The following is a 23,856-nucleotide window of genomic DNA, read 5'->3' as shown; positions in this document are numbered from 1 at the left end:
ATTGTTTTGTACATATATAACTCCTAAATAAAAATAAAAATATGTTTGGTCTGATTTAAAAAAATATATATTTTAAACGTATTTGATTGGTTTGTCAATAGTGAGCGCGGAAATGTTTGGTTGTTTGCTAAGCGCGCCACCGCTTAAAGTTAAGACACGATTGAGTGGTGCTGCAGTGAGACTGACACATTATGGTTCTGCTGTTATCTTTCAACTATTTTCGCTGCTGAAACAACAAAACAGTCAACGTTGCGTTTAAAATGTAAGTGGCTTAATATTAATTACTTGTTTAGTGAACTGTCATTAAATCTGTCACATTTTCAACCGTGATGTGATGCTGCTTAACTGTATCATGTTATTAAAAACTCAAAATTTTTAACGTAGTATGTTTAACACACTTTGTTAACTCACTTTGTGTTTGCTGCGCTTATTTGTTTAACTTTGCGTTATTACATTATGCACTTTCGGTCGCCATTGAGACTAAAGGATGCAGAATCATTATCGTGTTTTGGTGATTGTTATTGGCGTTTTTATAGGCTACTTCTTCGGTCGGGCAAGTAAAATTCTCTTTCACTTGGGCTTTTAAAAAATCCACTTGTCTCTGATATTAAGGGGACAAGCGTTGATGTCGAGCCCTGCGATCTGTTTTTATTTGCGTTTAGACTGCTTCCGTAGGCTAGGTCCAATCTTTACGACTTCTCCGTTGTATTGCGTTAATGGAGAGGTATGTTAGTTCTTCCTCGCTTTTTTCCCATTTAATTCATAATTAATAATATTATGCATTGCAGTGAGGTTGATCTCATGTGTGCCCCCCATGAAAAAATGAAATGCCAGTCCGTGAATTTGTGTCTGGCGCCAGGTCTGTGTAACGCGCCAACGCGACCTCACATAATGCGTCATGACGTCAAAGGTCACGCAAAGGTCATGTTTACAAGTGTGGAGAAGATGACCATTCTGACAATGTTGTATGTGGAATGATATTAATTAATGTCCTTATGTTATTATTGTTTAAAATGGTATGCAAATGTGCATTTCACATATGTAACCCGTGACCTTTCGACGTCATGACGCATTATGTGTAACGCGCTCACACGTAAAGTTCAAGATGAGAAGTTGTGGTTTAAAAGTACACATTTTTTATTTTTCTTCCCAAAAATGACAATCGTTTCGCCAGATAAGACCCTTATGCTTTGTTTGGGATTGTTGAGAGCTGCATTGAAACTGCAATTTAAAACTGCATTTAAACTGTTGGGGTCCAATAAAGTCTATTAAATGAAGAAAAATCCTGGAATGTTTTCCTTACAAAACCTAATTTCTTCTTAACTGAACAAAGGAAGACAATCAACATTTTGGATGATATGGGGGTGAGTAAATTATCTGGATTTTTTAATGAAAGTGGAGTAATCCTTTAAGCAATAATAAAAAAAGGATCTCTTGTGGAGACTGACAATTTCACCTTCTTTTAAATTCCAATTATTTTTCATTTTCTGTATCGACATATTTCCTGTTCATCTTTTTGATTTATATCTTTTATAAAATGTCGGATCTGCGGGTCTACGGCTACAGATGGTTAATAGCTCCGGAGACTTAAAAACGGAACTAATCAATAAACACCCGACAGTGATGTAAATGGGAAGGAAGCGATTCTCGAATGAAACTTTCTACTGAAAACTTTCACAAAAAGCAATTGACCTTCCAAAAACCATTGTGACATATTACTACCGCTTCAGTATTTGAATCACCAAACAGTATTAGGCTCCCTGTGCATGCAAATCAATAATCTTACACTGTTTCACACACACTCACCTCCTCTGAGCACCAGCACGTTGACCTCACTGCCCATAGGCAGGTCTTTCAAGATGTCCACCACCTGCGCATGGCTGAGCGTTTGTACATTCTGCCTATTTATTTCCTTTATAACGTCCCCTTTCAGCAGGCCTCGACACCACTGCGCATCCAGAATCATCTTAACCTTCTGACCCAGCGGACAATCCGCAATGGCAAAGCCGAATCCGCTTGGCCCCTTCACCAGAGGCACGCTGACCAGCTCTGGCTGCAGCAGTGTGGTCTCCCCAGCATCCGGGTAACGGCCATTGGGCATTACTGCAGCTGGGTGTCTTCCCTCAGTGTTTAAATAATGAAGATCCTGCGGGGAGGGTGTGCCGTTTGAATGACCATCCAACCCTGGCATACCGGCCATCATGTCCCCTGCGCCCTCCTCGCTGGAACTGGTGTCTGGTGGCAACGGGTACCCACGGCACAGCACCATGTCTACGTACTGATTCACGGGAATGGACTGGAACATCTGCACCACATCTGCGTGGGTCTTGCCCAGCACGCATGCACCGTTTATGTCTACAATAACGTCACCTAAACAAGGGAAGAAAAAAACATGCTTTTACAATGAATTTGCATTGTATAGCCAGTAAATCTTTTTGATTCTATTAAAAATGTTTATATTTTTCAGAGCTCATGCATATGCACAATTTAAACCAGTTGATTCAAGCCGTGTTCACACAAAAAAGCAATTACATCACTCACAAGTCTCTGTGATATTAATTGCTAGCAGGCGTTCAGACTTGACCGCTTCATCTAAATGTACAGTACCATAGGCAATAGTCAGCCCGCTTAATGAGTTAATAATTTCTGTTGAACCCTTTAAGCAAGTAATGCCGTCTTGGCGTTTTCTTGAGTTTATTAGTATGAAATGCAGTGATAAAGAGCCAGGGGCCACATAACCATTAGTTGAGCTAAACTCAATGATCTGCCCTGTTGGTTCAGTCTATCTAATGTTAAGTGTGTCTATTGATCTCAGCAGTGGGCGTTAGGGATTCCTGCATCCTTTTCTACTCTCGACCAATCAATGGCATCCTTCCAGTCTTGCCTCACTGCATGGATTGTTAGCTCAGCAAGCAATACGATCAATGCGGAGCAGGGCTGCAGGTACACTACTGCTCCATCTGTGAACTGTATCTCATTTCTTTCCAATACAGATGATCTGGTTAAGGCGATGGATCTGCTCTCTCTTTAAAAAGCAATCCTGCTATTCATAATATTGGCACTTATTGCACATCCTGTCACGAGTTTTTCATGCGAGAAAACAACATAAGAAGTTCACAAGTAACAGCTGCTTACAGTAAGTAAACTGGGGTCAGCTTTATCAGTAGCCAACAGTAGTTGGCACGCTGACTGACCACCCAAAGTCTGTACAAAAAAGGCACACGCTGGTTGAAATCATCAGCTTTATCGGATTGGCTGTGTAAGTCACTTTAGATAACAGTAAATCAGTAACATAAAATATTTTATAGCTTAGTGGTCAAAGAGTCGGGCTTGTAACCCAAGATTTGCCAGTTTTAGTCTCATGGAGGCTGTTTACACTTGGCATTAACATGCGTTTTCGTCGATCAGATCACAAGTGGACGACGTTAATGCCAGGTGTAAACGGTGTTCAAAACGTTTTGAACACGTTCACTTTTGACCACTTTCAACCACATCCAGAGGTAGTCGAAACCACTTTCGATCGGATGGCTTTGGAGTTGCGGAACGCAATGTGGTTGAATGCGTTCGAACAGCCACACGCGACCGCCTTCTCTCCGCCCATTTATCTAATCTGAGATATTAAACACAAATTGTACGTCCTTTTTTGACTTCTGGCGTGAACATACGGTGAACAGCGCTATTTTTTGTCTTTCATTGATAAAACTACTGCGGGTGTTCTCCGTAGTTTCGTTTTGAAAGCGTGAAAGTTGCGCGATCCTATTTCATCAATTGCCCTGAAAATTCAGAGAAAGCTCCAACATATAAACGTACAAAACACTGTGCAGCGTGTTTACTTGCTAAACAAGCAGCGGACTTCGACATAATATTAGTTTGCGTCCATATAAACTCATCATTACTCCTGCTCGCGTTTGAATGACAGCAGAGAGACTCGCCCACCGTCTCACGGACCGTCCCCTCACAGTATTCAGGACAGATGCGGTCGAAAGTGGACAAAAGAGACGGATTTAAATACCAGGTGTAAACGTAATGTGTCTCTCTCGTCCACTTGTGATCCGATCGATGAAAACACATCTTAATACCAAGTGTAAACAGCCCCATGGTTGTGGCTATGGTGCCCTTAAGCAAGGCACCCTAACTGCTCCGCGGGCATTGGCATAGCTGCCCACTGCTCCAGGTGTGTGTTTGTGTGTTCACGACTTGACAATGGGTTAAATTTCCAAGGTCAAATTTCGAGTATGCATTGCATACTTGAAAAGCTTGTCACTCACATTTTTCTTTACTGGTGTATGTAATAAAAATCTGCAACATGTGCAATTAAAACCTGTACTGAATTTGAAAATGTAGTGTCTTGCAAAGTCAAACAGAGGTGAATGAGCCATAAACAACCATGTATGGTTGTTTAATGGCTTGTTGACAAAACGCACAGATTTGCATAAGGAAATTGGATGCTGATGAATTTACAAGCGTGCCTCTGTGTTGGCCGAAGCACACGTATAGCGCTGCAGTCAATTCAAGAATGAAATCTATATCTCGGTTAAATTACTTCACATTTCTATGTAAGATTGAAGACTCCAGGGACTAAAGCACACAGGCAGTTGTTTCCTCACATTGTAATAGAGGGTAGCGAGTGTTAGTCTACGCTCTGCAATTATCACAAGATGTGACTCCGCAGGAACACCGGTTCCCCTGATGCTCGCCCACAGATTCTCATTTATTCTACAACTATCCATGCAATCATGCTGCGTGGACCATTCACAAGATTATTTACAGGGGATCTGGCAACCCGGCAATGCGCCAAGCAATGAAGTCGGGCCAAGAACAGCGTCCCACAATGCCCCACACGTCATACAATTTAAGACCGAAGTGACAAATGTGAATGAGCCGCGGTGTTAACGTGGTTAAAAGTACTTGGATCCAATTAATTAGCCGACTGCTTGAAGGATTGCTTATGAATATTCATAAAATAAAAAGCACAAGCTGGCTAAATGTGAATAAGTGCCAAGAGGAATTACCCGAAGCAATTTTGTTATCTTGCGCAGCCGGTCCATCTCTCAGGACGTTCTTCACTTGCAGGAATTCGTCTGGTCGATCTCCACCGATGATGGTGAACCCGAAGCCCTGCAGGCTTTTCTTCAGCGTTGTTCGCAGAATGGCCCCTTGCAACTGAGATGGGTCCCGTGTAAATCCCCTCAAACCAGCTTCATCTAAGAGAGAGATTACAGTATTCAGAATGAGCTTGTTTTGAAATACACAGCACTTTTAAGTGCACGCTGACTGTTTAATTTCAAAATCACGGGTGTTAATAAAGAATTGGCTCAGTTTTGTTGCTATAACAGCCTTGCGCTCTCCTGGGAAGGCTTTTCGACTAGCTGGAACGCAGCTGCAGGGATTTGTTCCCAGACAGGGGAGCATTAGTCAAGCAATTGTATTGGGTGATGCACCTGTTAGCAGGCCCAAAACAAACAAGCCAAAATCTATAACAAACAAAGCGAGGGGCATGAAGATGTCAACAACTTTATGAAAGCCAACTGTTTTAATTCTGGCTCGTGCATGCAGTTCCTTAATAATGGGTGCAGCTAAAGGGGTGGAGGTGCACATACCTTTGAAAATGTAGTGCATGCATCTTTTACGTAATAAAGAATTAGATTCAATTAAAAAGCTGACTTGAGTTTTATATCATTCTGACTCAAAAATGCAAAGGAGGTCTGAACTCCTTTAGCCATTTATATTGAATAATTAAACAGAGCGAGAGAGAGAGAGAGAGAGAGAGAGAGAGAGAGAGAGAGAGAAAGAGCGAGAGAGAGAGAGAATTTGCATCTCCAGCATGTTTTTGGCCTGTGGGAGGAAACCGGAGTACCCAGGTTAACCCTGCTGACACAAGGAGAACATGCAAACTCCACACAGAAAAACCTCCTGACCTAGCCGGAGCTCAAAATGACGACCTTCTTGCTACTCACTGTGCCACCCCGCCCTTGCCATTTCCTAGGGGGAATAGTGCAATTTCAAGTAATGAATAGAATTAAAAATACCTGGAGGACTGTGGAAATGTAAAACATATTCATAAAATAAAAGGCCACAGATTTCGTATTAAACAGGTTGTGTGAAACCCAACAGCGGTGAATACTTACATGGGTAATTCTCGTGAAATTAGACTTATGAGACTCATGAAACATTTTGATAACAAAAGTAAATGCTATCAAAATAAGAAGCATACAGTTACAAACATCTCTTCATGTACTATTTTGCACATGATTTCAAACGACATCATACAAACCAATGTTGTTGTTTTTTTCCACATTTAAGGGGAACATTTTCATTACCGCAACATGTCTATGACTGGATTTGAGTTCTTTGACATGGAAATATTTATGATTAAAAAATCTAAAAAAATAAAAAGCTTCAGTGCATGTTATACTATAAACATTTACAGTAAAGAAACATGTGGTATTTGGTGATCATTGGTGAATGTAGAGACAATAATAAGGAATAGAAATGTGTCCAAGACCAATTTTCTCATCCTCCGCAACAGTTTTCAATCACTGTTTAAGCCCTCAAGGAACTAACATATAAAAAAAAATGGTTGGATGGGACATAACTGACTGTGACACTCAAGATGGCTACCAGGTAAGCAGTTTTAAAGTTAAAATTTTGTTTGTCATAGTACCTAGACAACTTTTTAGTTCTCATTACCGAAACATGAGTTTGTAAATGCATATATTTAATGTAATATCAAGTTGCGGTAATGATAATTTTTTATAATGATAATCTAAAAAAATGTAAATAATTCTAGAGGAAATATTTTTTTAAATCCTCTAAAATTAATGGTTATAGTAAATTCAGACCTTAATCTTACATACATCAAGGGCTTTTTAAACAATGCTGGACACCTTTTAAGTCTGGATTTCGTGAGAATCACCCGCATCAGCAAAAATTTTGTTCTATTACGACGGTAAACTATTCACATACACAAAGTTATAACAAACTTTCACAGACACAATACTAACTAAAAAGTCATTTAGTGTACTTTACTTTTAATTTGTAGATAATCCCCAGTTATCAATTTATTATTCCGCACTGATTGGTGTCCCACCCAACATAATTCAATGAATTAGCATTAGATCAGTTTTGACCTTTTCCATTAATTGTTTTTTAAAGATGAAGATGTTTAACACGCCGATTCTGGATCAGCTTTAAATGGCAGTGCGTCGGCTAATTACAGCCGTTTATAACTCAAATAAGGCAGGAGTGTGATTTATTCTTGGCTCATTTGAGAGTGCCAACAGCATCAGATGAAACCACATCAATCTCATTAGTAAAACAGGAATGGATATCTCATCATGTGTCGTGGGAATAGGATTTGCATAATAGCCACATTGATGAGGTGGACTGGCCCGGGGAAAAGGGATTATGTTGAATGTAATAACCATGACACACATTTGAACCGTAGATCACAGCGTGCGTGTGGGGATGCCAGTTTGTTGTGCCATGATGGACGCAGTAAGGTGCACATGGAAGCATCCTTGCATACTAAATGTATACCTCTTTCTATCCTGCATGTAGTGCAATCGTTCAGTAAAACAACAGTGAAAAGGGTTGGGTTGATGTTCGCTTTATTATGCATGTCATGCATCATTATCTTTCCTGAAGCTGGCTGATGTCAGAATATAATTGAAGTATCATGTATGGGACACAACATAATGCATGATTTATATATTTTCAATGTTATTATCATAATAGGTACACTAAAATGTTGTTGTTGATGATAGTTTTGTTTAATTCTCTTACAATTTACTGATTGCAAGCTAAAATCTTAATATATTTTTGAGATTATGAGTATCAAAGTTTGATTTCAATCATTGATTTCACTTTATTTTCACAGAATGTTCTTTAGAAATCAGTTTTTTCACTGCCAAAGTCACATGTTTCGTTTTTTTATTCCCCCTATTTCTAAAGGAGGCTGATCAAATCAGTAAAGCAAAACGGTGCGGCAAGTCCCCCCATTCTCATTAAACCGCCCTGACCAGCTAACAGAGCATAGCATAACATAGCACGGTAGTGTGTGCTTTCACTAATGAGACACAACAGACATCCGCTGCCATCAACCCAAAGGGAATAGGAGGACAACATTGGTGTTCAGAGGACACAGGAGACAAAGAGGGGCATGGAGTCTAGACAACAAACAGAGTTCTGCTTCTCACCGATTTATCCTTGAACAACTCAGTCATGTGTTAAGCAGACCAACGGAGGCCATGCAATCATTCAGGTCTAGAAATTGTGCCAGGATATAAGACGACAATGACAGAGCTATACAGTCTTTCTATGTGTGGTTTAATAGATAAGAATAAATGTCCTCATCAAAGGGCATCTAATCTTTGTAAAAGTATTGCATATTGGGATGCAGCCATAGAGTCTCAATGCACAAAACAACATTGATTCTAATGTCAAATAGGACAGATAGTACCTGCAGTATGAACGGTTTCAGAGAAATGTTTGTGCCAGCGTAAGTGGTTTAAATTGATGCTTCTAATCCTGATACACAAGTAGACATGGAGAGAGACTGACAGTACTGCTTACTTTCACATGAGAGGACAGATATAAGAGTCTTGTTAAATCAACAGTAAAACACCTGCAACATATGCATAAATATATACATTGTATGGACACACAAGTGAGCTGACAGAACTGCTGGATGTGAGGAATGGAGCTCAGAGCCTCGGGGATTAACTGAGATCATATCAACCACAGATGTGCTTCTGATGAAAAATGTTCTGACTCTACACCTGAGCACCTCATGCATCTCTTAACTTTATAATTTCACAAAAATTGTTTCGCTAGATTGGTTCACACGTCTACATTTTGTCAGACCAATCGACTCAAGTATCAAAATCTAAAAGTTGCTCTTTGCAATAAATCAAAAAGGCTTGCTAATCACTGGCTATCCAATTCAGTTGCAGTGTTGCTTGGTTTACTGAATAAATTATATATTGGGTTGAATTTGAGCCCAAGCACTGTTGCATGCTTTTGTACAAATAGACTAACAAAAAGATTTACAACAAATAAGCACATTACGCCCTTAAAGGATTAGTCCATGTTCTTAAAAAAAAATCCAGATAGTTTACTAACAACCATTTCATTCAAAATGTTGACGTCCTTCTTTGTTCAGTCAAGAAGAAATTATGTTTTTTGAGGAAAACATTCCAGGATTTTTCTCATTTTAATGGACTTTAATGGACCCCAACACTTAACAGATTTAATGCAGTTTAAAATTTCAGTTTCAAAGGAATCTAAATGATCCCAAAAGAGGCATAAGGGTCTTATCTAGTGAAACTAAAATAAAAAAAATAAAATATGCACTTTTAACCACGACTTCTCATCTTCCTCCGGTCATATGTCGCAACGTATGACGTATTGAAACTGCGCATCAGTGTTTACAAGTGTGGATAAAGAGGACCTTACGAGGGTTTAAGATCGTTTAGAGTCCTTTGAAACTGCAATTTTAAACTGCATTAAAACTGTTAAGTGTTGGGGTCCATTAAATCCTGGAATGTTTTCCTCAAAAAAATTAATTTCTTCTCGACTGAAAAAAAAGAAAGACATCAACATTTTGAATGACATGGTGGTGAGTAAATTATCTGGATTTTTTCAATAAATGGACTTACCTTTAAATTCAAATCTATCATGAAAAAATTCACATCATCTCTCTACATATACAGTTTTTTCAAGTAATTGAGGTGGATTAAATTTAGCTCATGATATTTCCTTATCCCATCCTGTCTATTCTCACCGTTGTTGAAAAATTAGTTTAAAGGGGAAATATCATGAAAATCTGATTTCTTCTATGTTTAAGTGCTATACTTGGGTCCCCAATGCTTCTATCAACCTAGAAAATGTGAAAATTAACTTATTTTTGGTAAACCATTCTCTGCAAGCATGAGAAAAAATAGCTCATTGAAAATTTGCTCCCCTTGTGATGTCAGAAGGGGATAATACCGCCCCTGAACCTGCACTATCCAACCACAGCACTGCCATTTAGTGGAGAGATCAGCTCTTTTGCATTTAAAAGGACACACCCATTTTTTTGCACACACCTACAAAGTGGCAATTTTAAAATGCTAAAATAAATGATCTGTATAGTATTTTGAGCTAAAACTTTACATATGTACTTTGAGGACACCAAAGATTTATTTCACATCTTTAAAAGTCTTGTGAAATGTCTCCTTTAAACCTTCGGGTCTGGCCATGTGGCAAGGTTTTAAAAATTATACTGGTTCCCTATAAAACACCAGCAATAAACACCAGCTTGGTGGTTGAAAACAACGTCATGAAAGAATATTGAAGAAAGTTAGGTGATGTTATTACTTGTGGGTGTTGGTTCTGTGGTCCCTGCTGTTGGCTGGATGGATGGAGACTCCTGACTGATTTTCTTCTTGGCCTCCAGCACCGGATTCTCAAACTGAGTCTTCTGATTGATATGACTGAAGGAAACAGTAAGAGTCAGATATAATGACACACTCGCTTACACAAACACACAGAGAATGGAACATTAATGATGCTTATCTGTATATGCAAACTGTCATTGCGAATGGGAAATGAAACCATATCGGAGGCAGAAGGTTGAAGCGTTGTGCGCATGCGTCTCTTCCCGTTTATCAACTTACCCCTCACGCAAACATTTAGTAAATGAACAGGAAAAATAAGCAAAAACTGAAGTGGAATGTTGGAGAGACATCAACTTGTTTGGTCAACTCAAATACCGCAATACTTTTACAATAATATTACAATAAGGTTGCATTTGTTAAAGGAAAACACCACTGTTTTTCAATATTTTACCATGTTTTTACCTAAACTTAGACTAATTAATACACACCTCTTTTTTTCAACGTGTACACTTAATCGTTGTACAGTGCGTCGTGAATGTGTTAGCATTTAGCCTAGCCCCATTCATTTCTTAGGATCCAAACAGGATTAATTTATAATCCACCAAACACTTCCATGTTTTCCCTATTTAACTCTTTCCCCGCCATTGACGAGATATCTCGTCAATTAAGAGAAAACGCTTCCCCGCCAATGACGAGATTTTCCGTAACTTTTTAAACCCGGAAGTATTGCCCTATGGCAAGCGGCTGCATGTCCGTGTCTGTTTTAAAGATCGCTCTGAATGGGATCTCTATGAAAAGTCCGTCACAAAAATGGAATTATTCGTGCTTTTTGCTCAAAATGTGGTGTTTTTGCAAAAACCTACCCATATTCAAAAGCTGATTGCAAAAGAACCACTAAAGGTAGGATGAAACGGTTTTTTTTGTTTGAAAGCAGAGGGTCTGTTCTTTCATTTGGTAAATTGTATGTTTATATATTTAAAGTTATAAAACTGTAACACGAGTAAGTATGGTGGCACAAAATAAAACGTGGCGATATTTTAAGCAGATAAAAAATCAGAACTATATGGGGGAAGAGCACTTTGAAATTGAGGTAAGAACATAGTAAAATATTGAAAAACAGTGGTGTTTTTACTGTAAATGCATTTGCTAACATGAACTAACAATGAGAAATATAGTTTCGCTGCACTTATTATTATCTTTTTTATATTAGTTAATGCCAATACAATATTTCACTTTAGTTCATTGTGCATTAAATAAAAAACTTTAGATTTTAATTATGTATTAGCAAATGCTAAAATTAATTTGAACTAAGATTGTAAAAGTATTCTTCTTCATTAGTTAATGGTAAATATTGCATTAACTAATGTAAACAAATACAGCCTCCCACTATATACAAAATGTAGATGTGTACGCTTACATAGTATGTAATCACAGTGTTCAGTTAGTACACATAGTATCTACAGCTCTAGTATTGGGGACACTTAGTATAAAATGGGACCATCTTTTCTAATACATTACGTCTTTACTGTAAATATGCTTTGCAATAGTTCAAAACAGTGAAACGCAATATAGAAATAAATGTAAATGTATTTTATTTATCATGTTTAAGGATGTTCAGATATTTTAACTGTAAAACAACAGACTTTTTTCTTCATGAACATAAACAACACTTTAAAAATCACTGACTAAAAGCACTAAAGAAAGCCATGTATTTTACTTTAAAATTGCAACATTGTGCCTCTACTCCCCCCTCTTTCTACAATCTCTCAGTTTTCTTGTTTAGTATCAGCTGAAATGCATCAAAATTACCTTGTCAAGAATTTCCAAAGACTTTACAAGCTCAAGCTTCCTGCAGACTTTTGTGCTCAGTGCTGTACTGTCTGCTGTTTTTAACCTAAGAGACGTACGGCCCCTCCCTCCCCCCTAAGGCTTCACAGTGACGACTACAGCCTTTTGTACCTGCTGGTTATGACTGCAAGCTTTTATCAGGCACATACACCTCACCACATCAGTCAGCATACTGTGACTTTGCAGAAGAAAGATGCTGTTCGTGATTTTGCTGTGTATGACTCACGCTAAGATTTATCCACCCAATCCACAGAGAGCGAGAGGATTGCTAAAGTTCCCGCTTTCGATAAGTCAACGAGAAAATAATGAGGCATAGTGTCATGTTGTATTCACTCAATAACATCGCAGCCTTACACAAAAAGCGATCTCACATATTTAACGAGTTGGCTAATTCGTATGAATTTGTACAACGTGATTCATGCAAAAACTTACGATTATCATAAAAAACAGTAAAGAAACCCCACCCCACGGGGGCATAAAACGTATGAATGAGGTTGTACGAATGAATACAAATTAAGGGTTACACAGGCTGACGATAGGACAATCTCACCATGGAGAATTTTGCCCAAATAAATAAAATTTTGAAGTATTACAATAATTTGCATACTGCAAACCATTGTTATAATATGCATATTGCGATCATTTTGATCTATATCTTGCAGTCCTGCAAATTAGCAATGAAAACTTTAGCGTAAGCAAGCCAAGCTGTTGCGGACAAAACTGTGCTATCCATCACCCATTTTAGACCATAAATAATATAAGCATACTTACTCCACGTAATAAGTCCCGTACTGCGGGTCTTCAATCTTCTCCCAACCATATGGAAGCTCTACAGAGAGGCATTCAGGCATATCAGAGGCAGCTATAACAGATGCAAATCACACAAATGCTAAACTCTAGGGGGTCTGTTTTTCCGACAGCAAATTTATGAGATGTCAAACACCGGTGGGTCACAAAGTCTGCCTGGATTTACACGTGTGTTTGGCCAGAAGTGTGACCAGTGATGGGGAGATATCACTTGTTATGTTTCTCTGTGATGGTAGGGATGTGAAGAGACTCTTGCAAAAGTGCTGCTGGGATTGAAGCCTGTGTGAAATGACTCACTGGTAGGTTTTTGACATGTTTCCAGTGAGGTCTGTTTGTTTACTTTTACATTGGATTCATGAATTAACCACTTCTCACCTCCATCTTCACACTTTTCTGGCGGCTTCGCTTTCTTTGCCAGTCGTGGATCCAGCCAGGTTGTAGTCTTGGAATTGTGACTAAACAGAGGAGGAAAAACGCATTAGCAAACACCTGGAAGGTGTAATTACATTAAACCAATCTGCTGTACCAATCTGAAGGAACAGTACATCAATAATAAAACAAACGTATGAACAGTTTCCAAAAGAGAATTATTATAAAACTGGTCTATAGCCCGATTCCCCGACATGATTAAAAAATAAATTAATACACGACATACAAATCGAAAACTAATTCATGTTTCATGATGTTGACATGCCATGAAACGCACACAAAGCTTATGGCTTACAGCACACAATTCACATGGACTACTTTATAACTCCATTCTGCTTTTTTGTTACTACAACCTATGCTAGTTTACAGATCCTCAGTGGAAAAATTTGGTATTGTGGTCCATCCTATTAAAACGTTATCGAGTACCCTAGCTGTTTTTGGGATAGGTGGAGAGTCTGCTTAACTAAATGCGTCTTCAAAATCTGAAATATTTATGGCAAGGTGTAGTTCGTCCTGATGGAGACAGAGAAGCTCATGGACGCATGGCCCGATGGCATGGTTTCACTTAGCCGATTGTTTATGCTGCTTTGAGAATAAAGTATTGATCTGCTGGCTCTCTTTTCCTCAGTGTGGACAGCAGAGATGCTCGGTTTGTGACCACAGACACAGGTAATGGACACTGAAAGCAAAGGCTGGAAAAACCTAAGCTCAGTGTCAGACTGCTATAGAAGAGCATCTTCAATTCCCATCTACGTCTCGTGTGTCTGCAGTGGTTCTGGAAGTCTGTTAACTGAACCCTGGGCCCAGTTACAGGATATTAAGACAAATCTTTCTCTGTATATATACCACAGTGAGTACTATAAGCACAATCGATAGTAGATAATGCAAGAAAATTGCTAATAAAATAATTATATTTGTAAAATTGTCTTGGGATCTGTACATTGGATCTGTAGATCACTAAAGGGGTAAAATACAACAACAAAATATCTACCATGTTATTTTAATCAAGGCCAGCTAGTCAGTGAGAGCTGTGCAGTAAAGTAAACCCCACTCCTCAACTTCAAGAGGTGCTTTAGCAAAAGACGCTAGAGATCATGGCCTTTAGCCTCCTTGTTAGAGCCAAAGACATTATATATGCAGATGCCTCATGACGTGCTGGAATGTATCCAGCGTCGCTGCCATATTGGAAAGGTCTCCTCACTCTATGCTAGCACCAGAGTCAATCAGAGTCAACGGAGAGAAAGCAACCGTATTTTATGCAGCTTATGGTTGCAATAACCGGCTCAGTATTGATAGCAGATTGCATGGGATTACCGTTCACAAGTAAGATTGAAAAATTATTTTTTGTTATTTTACCATTTATAATATTATGTCATTGTAACCAATGTTACTTATGTGTGAAAATCCGGTAAAATTTCGGGAAGATATAATTACTGTATTTGGGGAAACACCTTCCTCAGTAGAAAAAATACAGGGGGGCACACTGAGGACCCATCCAAGATGGCGACCACGCAGATACATCAGCAGCTCTAACAGGCAGCGTCAGTCTATAAGGCATCTACGTATATAATGTCTATGGTTAGAGCTCCCGATTCCAATACCGAACCAGACGGGTTGGAGTCACGCTTAGGGTGGATGCAAGTAGGAGAGGTTACATAATCAATAACCACAGAAAAGTGTTTCTCATGAAAAATTTAATTTGTAAATAACAAAATAACACCTACAACTTTCACCCTACTTCTATCACAGCTTTCATTTTACTTCTGTCACAGTGAACATTAATACTTAAAAAAATTAAAGTTAATAAAAGTGCATTTCTATAAACATATTTTTGTTTACGTTTTTAGTTGTGTTTAAGTCAAGTTGTACTCAACCAGGGTCATTCTTTAAAAGGGACATCATGAAAATCAGATTTTTCCATGTTTAAGTGCTATAACTGGGTCCTCAGTGCTTCTATCAACCTAGAGAATGTGAAAAAGATCAACCCAGTAACTTAGTTTTGGTACACCATTCTCTGCAAGCAAAAAAATAGGTAATTGAAATTTGGCTCCCCTTGTGATGTCAGAAGGGGATAGTACCACCCCTTAATCAACACTATCCAACCACAGCACTGCCATTTAGTGCAGATAAGCTCATTTGCATTTAAAAGGACACACCCAAAACCGCACATTTTTGCACACACCTACAAAGTGGCAATTTTAGCATGCTATAATAAATTATATATTTATTTGACATTTTTTAAAGTCTTATGAAATGTCCCCTTAAATTTTTTTTGCAAAACCCTATTAATGGCAGTGTATTCTGTAGAGGGTTTCATCGGACGCACGTGCGCTGACGCGATACACGTCTGGATCCGAACTTTACTTCCGGTTTCGTTTTTTTTTATGGTCTGACTAGTTGCTAAACTGATCTCTTGAACAAATGCCTCGTCAAAAATAACAAATGTTTTGGTTTCCTAGGTAATCTATGTGTTGTTTTTTGCTCGTTATATAAATAAACTACGTTTAAAGAACTTTGTTGTAATTAATTCTTAGCGGAGTTAACCGGAATTTACGTGTGGACAACGACAGCCACTTGTTTATGTTGTTACTGCTGAAACCATCTATACTATATTGTACAGTACTGTACAATGTATTGAAAAGTACAGAACAGTTCAGCAGATTTTTCAAAATGAAAGAAACTTTTTTTTTTAAATAAAACTATATAAACACATTTATCTAACGAATAAAGTGCTTGTTCCAACATCTTTCTGGCAAAACATTCCTGTAAACTTTAATTAACTAAGATCAAAGGAAAAAGTACTGAAAGTAGTTCCAAGACTCAGGTCCTGGACCAACCACAAAGAAACCCCTTAAGCCTGATAGAAATGGTTGATAGCAATGTTGACATATCATTTGTAAGGACTCACTCGATAAAGTAGACCATGCCCGTCTCTGTGTAGGCCATCTCCCAGTTTTTGGGTAAAGGATCTTGGCTCTCATCACGTGGCAGGCTGTTCCAGTTGCGGAAGTCCATGCTGCTGCTGGACTGAGTGTAGCTGGGCACAGCCCTCCTCCACTCGGGTCCCTCTTTGTGTTCTGTGGGTAAAAACAAAACGTACGAGTGAGCAAGATGAAAAGTGAGACAGAGGTGGAGAGAGCGCACATACATGAGTAATACTTTAATTCTGTCCAGCACCACAGTACGATGTTTCCAACCTTCTCGTGAGAGAGAGAATCAGACAACACGAGCCACAGGATTTGCATGCCAGTGATGTGAGAGAGCTTCCTTTCAGACAGGGTCAGAGCTGACCAATGCTTCCTTGAAGCTAATATCTGTCATATACGCAGAAATGTGTGTGTCTGATTGTGTGCTTGCAAAACTTGCATATGTGAAAGAGGCAGGGATCTTTAAATGGGAGGAGACGGTGCTATTTACAAAACAATGAAGGGGAAAATTGAAAAATTTTGTTCTAGTATATGCATGTGTTTTAACCCAAGCAGATAAAAAATACAGCTTTTGGTGAGATACGATCTTTAAGTGAGTAATAAGGCTTGTTTTGAAATGTATTATGTGGAATATACGTAATTAAAATATTATGTTCCTTCCAGACCGTGGTGTTACACAATTCAAGACTTTGGGAGTAAACCAGTTGTACATATATTAAAATATATTAAATAGACTAAATGAAGTTAAATAAAAACTAAACACTTGCTATCCATCCATACATATAAACTAAATGAATACAGGGCTTTTGTTATGGTAAATAAATAAGACATTTTGGTTTTATGATAATGTTATACATATCTTGATATTTTCTATTATAAATAAACCAATGCATGGTTGTTGTTAAACAACCCAGCATAGGTTTATTTATTAACCCAACAGGTGTACTATACAATATACACCCAGCATTGTGAAATAATAAGAGGAAAACGTAAAATATTTTGAACTTAAGTCTCAAGTCACACAGGTATATTTGTAGCAATAGCAAACAATATATTGTATGGGTCAAAATGATTGATTTTTTCTTTTATGCCAAAAATTATTTAGATATTAGGCTACGTTTACACGTACATGGTTATTTTGAAAAATGGAGACATTTACCTTCGTTTGCGCCCTTGGTTTACACGTAAACGCAGATTTTGCCTCTGAAACCAATTCTTTCTAAAAACTCCGGTCAAAGTGGATATTTTGAAAACCTTCGGTTGCACGCTTGCATGTAAACTGAGACAAACGGATGTTTAGGCGGCCAACGTCACAGTATGCGCCAGAGCTCGCACCTACGTCAAAAGTGCGACCTATGTTTACATGTGACTGCTACTCTGAACGCTTCCATGATCACATTTATGTTCGTGCAAACTCGTTTCGTGTGTTTGTATTTGCAAATACAGCTGCTCCATTATGTCGAGGAGCAGAGACGAGTGCTTGGAGGTCAACAATTTTACGCGTGTTCGACTTCATGTTGAGCTGCAAGAACTGACAGGCAATGATGTCAACGTACCGCGAGAGCCAGTTGAGAAATCACACGTAGAGGTCTAATTTCGAATCACTCTCACAGTACTTTGACGTCATCGAACACCTATTGCAACAACTCCTCCCTCCAACACGAAAAACCAGTCCGCGTCACCACCAGCGCCGGGTACGTGTAAATGAACACTTTTCTGAAAACTGACATGTGTGCATGATATTATTTTTGAAACCGGAGAGGTTGAAATGTCCATTTATGAAAATAGCCACCCACGTGTAAACGTAGCCTTATTTAAAGATCATGTTATATGAAGATATTTCATACATTTCCTACCGTAAATATATCAAAACTTTATTTTTGTGAGGACAACTTTAAAAGGCAATTTACTCAATATTTTTTATTTTTTGCACCCTTTTTGAGTCCAGATTTTCAAATATTGTCCTATCATAACAAACCATGCATTAATGGAAAGCCTATTTATTCAACTTTCAGATGATGTATAAATTTCAAATTTAAAACAATTACCCTTATGACTGGTTTTGTGGTCCAGGACACATTTAGTGATCAATACATAGCATATTTATGGAAAGATAAATATATAAATACGGCACCATATTGTACGATAACTTACTCTGCGTTCACACCAGATGCAAAAGAGGCGGCAAAAATGTGCTATTCACGCGTAGTTGGATGCTTGAACATTTTGAGTTTTGAGTTTGTATTTGCGAGTAATAGTCGCCCTTGAAAATCTATTCATTCGAGACATTCACGCGTAAATTTGCGTCATGGGAGGGGCTTTTATAGCTCAAATTGAGTAAACTTACCAGATTGTTTGACCTCCTTACTCACTTTCTTTCAAACAAGATCCTTTAAATTCCTGGAAAAGTATAAAGATAAAGATGTCTCGTATAGCAATGATGATGATTGTCCTCCATTGTTTTGTTTTTCTGCCTCCGCTCGCTTCCTGCAATCATGGTTGGTTAACGCAGCGCGAAAATTTGCCAAAGTTAAGATTTTTTAACTCATGCGGAATGCGCAGATCACGCGGCAATGCTCAATTCGCATGTTTTGCGCCATTCGTGCTTACCGCACCACAGATGCCTATTTGCGCTTGCCGTCTCTTTCGCGTCTGGTGTGAACGCACCATTACAATTTCACTGTTTATCGTGTATCCCATGACTAGTTGTTATGTGTGTTGAATCGAAAATTTTTTTTACTTTACAAATTGTCGTGTTCCTGTAGTATTCTTATTTTTCTTTGTTTTATTTATTCCATGTAATGCTGCTTTGTAACAATGCAAAACTGTAATATTAATACATTTTAATCTGAAGTTTTACAATTTTTATATAAAATTATTTCCTTCTGTTCAACAGAAGAATGGAAGTCATGTATATAATGGCGTGAGAAAAACAAAAGAGACTTTTATTTTTTAGTGAACTATTACTTTAAAGTGTGTACTCTGTTGCTGATTTATGTACCATTCTGGACCACGGTACTTGTAACACACTTGCAAATGCTCATTGATCACAATAAAAGTTTGGTATTATTTTGCTGACACAGTCGTGATCAAAGCCTGCTCATATGTACACCACCAAAAGCGACGGGACGCCAGCATGTGAGGCAGATGAATCAGCACTTGTTGTTCCTGTGCCGTAACCATGGCGCCATCATTTATGACACAAGCAGAAACATAATCACTCACATTCAAATGTGCGCATGAAAGCAAATACTATATAAAGCCTTTTGTGCTCGGGTGTGAGAAGAAGCCCGAAAATCAATGAAAAACAGAGAAGAAAGGGCAGTGAAGGAGGTGTATTCTCGGAAAACAGCATAACGAAAACAGATGAGCGTAATGTGATGCAGATTGAGTGTTAAAAGTAGCCCAAGATGTTGTCCAGTATGCTGTGCTAATCCTGAAGGTTTGCTTCCACAGGATGTTATGGAAAGAAACATCTATTCAAGCCTTAAAATTGGCTTCTTCCCACATAGCCTTTATAGCCCGAGGCAATACGAGTCAACATTTATGTAGTCGGCTGTGTATACCATCTGTTCATGAACATGTATTCATACAGACATAACAAAACTTAACATAACCCATGGGGTAAGCTGCAAAGCATTGCATCTGTATCGACAAGACTAGCCATTTTACTAAAGCAAATTTTATTCGGCGAAAACCACAAAGAAGCTCAGAATTGAAAATGCCCCTGGATGTGGACCCGGGGCAAACTATGGGTTGCGAAATCTCAATTTGCACTTGGCAAAATTTACATACTGTTGCCATTTGCTTCTCGTCTTTGTAAATTGGTGGTGCCAGAGGGTTTATAAAGCTTTGTCCAATCATAATAGAGGACAGCTGTGAGGCATCTTCTCCAACTGGATTTGCTGAGACACATCCAGCTTCAAGATTCTCTCAGCTCTTCCAGAAAATTTATTTTGGCCTTAGTGGTGAAGCAGGTTTAGTTTTTATGTAAACTCTTAAAAAACTGTGCATGTTTTTTCACAAGCTTCCAGTTACATACAGTAGGGATCAAAAGCTTACAGTAAAGTACTGTACAAGTTGTTTACAATTATGATGACAGGTTGACGTATTTCCCATCAATAAATTTACAATCTGTGATTTTGCCTGTGGTCACAAGTTCAAAACTTTATAACATTAATTTGAATCCTTTTGTTTGTCAGTAGATGTTTATCACCAACCATGATTTATTTGGCTTCATTTTGTGATTTCATTGGAACAGAATATTCCAATGAAAAACAGGGCACATCTGTTAAATCTGTGTGTGCAGGGCAGCTTTTCATGTCCTAGGCCATCTATGACGTAGGCTTTTTTTAAAGACTTGATAGGGGGAAATTCAGTAGAATAGTTTTAATCTATTCTAAAAATATGTCAACAACATTAATGTGATAAGCTCTCCAGGGTTACCACAATCAGAACAGTATACTGTCAGAAAAAATGGTCCCAAGCTGTCACTGAGGCAGTAACCTTCAAAAAGGTCCTAATATGTACCAGTTAGGCATACAGACATACATACATTTGGTTCAAGTATAATTTTTGGAAAGGTGCCTTCAGTGCCAGCTAAGGGCCATTTTTTCCAACAGTGTTCTTATAATAATGACTAATAGTGATTACAAATAACACCTTGTTTGACAAATTCTTTCCCACCTACCTGAAAAAACTAACATAGTTTTTCAATTCCTAGATTGGTTCCTTATCAATTTCCTATACATGTATACTACAGTATGCTGGAATGTTAACTACACCAATAAAGTGTGGTAATTGTAGTAGTGTAGTAAACAAAATTGTAAACAGGTAACTAATAAATACTAGTAAATATTATAAAGCATGCTGCAGTATCTTTTTATCACTTGCTCAGGTCAACATTTTTACTGGCCCCACTAAATAAAAATTTCTATTACACTGCATTGTGTCTTTCGTCGTGTTTTACCCAAGTAAATGTCTGCTTTCAAGATGTTAAATAATTAAGTTTTTCTTTGACCCCGCCGCTGCCGTCTCTTTGCTCTACCAGCTGACGTAACACTCAACAGTGTCCACAAAAACCAATAAGGTAAGAGAAACCTCATGAAATTGCTAGAGAAGTTAACATTCAATGCTTAAAATGTGTCTCGATGATAACATTGCATAAGAACACATACAGACAAATGGCCGCAGGCAGAAAATATATTTAAGTGACTGAGGGAAAACCAGTTGCCGGATCGGGCCAGTGACAATACTGTTTACTGGCCCCGGGCCATTGGGCAGTACTTAAAGTTAAAGGACAAGTTCGGTATTTTAGACTTAAAGCCCTGTTTTCAGATTGTTTATGGTCAAATAGAATGGTTTTGACTGAAATTTCGACATTTTCGGCTGCCCTGAGAATTTTCGCGTGTTTGTGTTTCATCTCACACCTCTACAATGAGTTTAATGGTGCACTGGAACAATCCTTCCTAAAATGCATTAAACTTTCGTTTACAAAGACGTGAAACTCACCGAGTGGTCAGGGGTGTTCACTGATAGGCTCACACAAAAATCAATGCAAAAGATGCTTTCCAACAGCTGTTTTAGCATTCGTGGACCTATTTTTCCAAACGCCTCACACCCGTATATTCTTCCGCTGAGAGCTTGAATAATAGACACTCCAGCCCAGGTGGTGGCGCTAATCCGCCATTGCCAATTGCAAGAATAGAAACAAAGTTCCCGGCACGGAGTAATACCGTACCTCACAGCACATCTAATACAAGTCAATGGAGTTGGTAAAAACTACGATAAAACCTGTTGGAATGCGTATTTTGCAGCGATTTTTGTGTGAGCATACCAGTGAATACCCCTGACCACTCGGTGAGTTTCACGTCTTTGTAAACAAAAGTTTAATGCATTTTAGGAAGGATTGTTCCAGTGCACCATTAAACCCATTGTAGGGCAGCCGCAAATGTCGAAATTTCAGTCAAAACCGTTCTATTTCACCATAAACAATCTGAAAACAGGGCTTTAAGTCTAAAATACCGAACTTGTCCTTTAAGACCTGATTCAATTTATAAAATAAATAATTTTGTAGGGTTTTCTGGATCATGCTGAAAGCATGGTGGAGTTTATTCAAACTACAGAACCAAACCTATACCAGACAGGACAGTATTAAATAGAGCTAGAGATATCAATAAAAATGCAATATTTAGAATACAATATTGCATTTACAATATTTAGCTTATATATGGCTTGATTGAGCTAATTTTACTTAGCTCTCATAGATCAGAAATGCCTATTAATTATGCCTATAAAACGTCTATGATTATGTACAAATTTTGGGTGATTTGCTCCAAACACATGCAATTGACAGCATTTTGAAGAATTAATCTTTTATGCTATATTTGTAAAACTAAATAACATACTAAAATCAAGTTCTTCTTTATGATTATTAAAAATCTTCAGATACACAATGAATGCTGGGGACATACCTAACAATTTGCTGTAACATTCTAGGATTGGACTCAACACACTTGAAGGGGTGTTCATAAGACTGACATAACACTTTCATTATCATGACATGACACATGCTATGATTTTATGGATGTTTATGACACCTGTCATTAAGTGTCATTCATTCAGTTATGTCATTTTTAATGCAAAGATGACATTGTTTGAGATGTCTTTGTTATGGCATTTTGACATGAACTAATTCATCATAACTTATCATAATCAAAAGACAACACAACTGACCACTTTTTAAAAGTGATACAAATTAAATTTGTAATTAAGTTGTAATACTCTTTCAAATTGTTTTATAACAACGACATTCATGTTATTTAGTTCATAATGTTTTTTTAAGTTTCCTCCATGTATTTAACAAATAAAATCAATCATTTAATAATAATAATATTAATTAAAATTGATAAAATAATATTTAATTGCATTTAGAGACCGATTCACCTAATATTAAATGAAAATAATTGGTTAAGCTATGCAGTGAAGGGTTCCATATAGCTGGAAAACAGTTAATTACATTAACTGAATTCATTAATTAAATCAATCAATTAATTGTTTTGTTAGTTTTTTCTTCTATGTCAGAAAATTTCATAACCCTATGAGGAGGAACAAGTTCTGTTAGTTGTCAGTTTTTTATGTCTGTGGCATTTTGTTAAGGTATTTAAAAGTATTTGACATAGTATTAACACTTAAAGGAACAGTATGTAAGAAATGTATATAAATTAATCATAAAATTGCCCTGATATGTCACTAGACATTAAGAAATCATTATCATTTCAAATACTTATATCCCTGACAACAGTGGTCTGGCCAGGATATTGTCACTTAAAAAGTGGAGTTGCAGCCCTCAACTGATGTTAATGTTGTCATTTTGTGTATTGGCCACCAGTTGTGTGATTGCAGTACCAGTTTTAGCCACAAGTTTTGTTATTGCAATACCAGTTTTGGCCACAATCCTACATACG

General features: G+C 37.8%; 1 protein-coding gene across 1 annotated transcript in view; it reads right to left on the bottom strand.

Moving 5' to 3' along the window:
* The window catches only part of magi3a (membrane associated guanylate kinase, WW and PDZ domain containing 3a), a 171,058-nt gene that overhangs the window by 18,310 nt on the left and 128,892 nt on the right, over positions 1-23,856 (bottom strand). The window contains exons 5-10 of the mRNA XM_065285758.2: positions 16,372-16,540; positions 13,410-13,489; positions 12,999-13,056; positions 10,360-10,475; positions 5,013-5,204; positions 1,807-2,370 (exon numbers count right to left, since the gene is read on the bottom strand). Coding sequence (XP_065141830.1) covers positions 1,807-2,370; positions 5,013-5,204; positions 10,360-10,475; positions 12,999-13,056; positions 13,410-13,489; positions 16,372-16,540 — 1,179 coding nt within the window. The remainder of the gene's footprint in view (positions 1-1,806; positions 2,371-5,012; positions 5,205-10,359; positions 10,476-12,998; positions 13,057-13,409; positions 13,490-16,371; positions 16,541-23,856) is intronic.

This window comes from Paramisgurnus dabryanus, chromosome 21, assembly GCF_030506205.2.
Source record: "Paramisgurnus dabryanus chromosome 21, PD_genome_1.1, whole genome shotgun sequence".
NCBI classification, from domain to species: domain Eukaryota; kingdom Metazoa; phylum Chordata; class Actinopteri; order Cypriniformes; family Cobitidae; genus Paramisgurnus; species Paramisgurnus dabryanus.
Note: the sequence above shows the minus strand (reverse complement) of the source record. Positions and strands in the feature narration are given on the sequence as shown.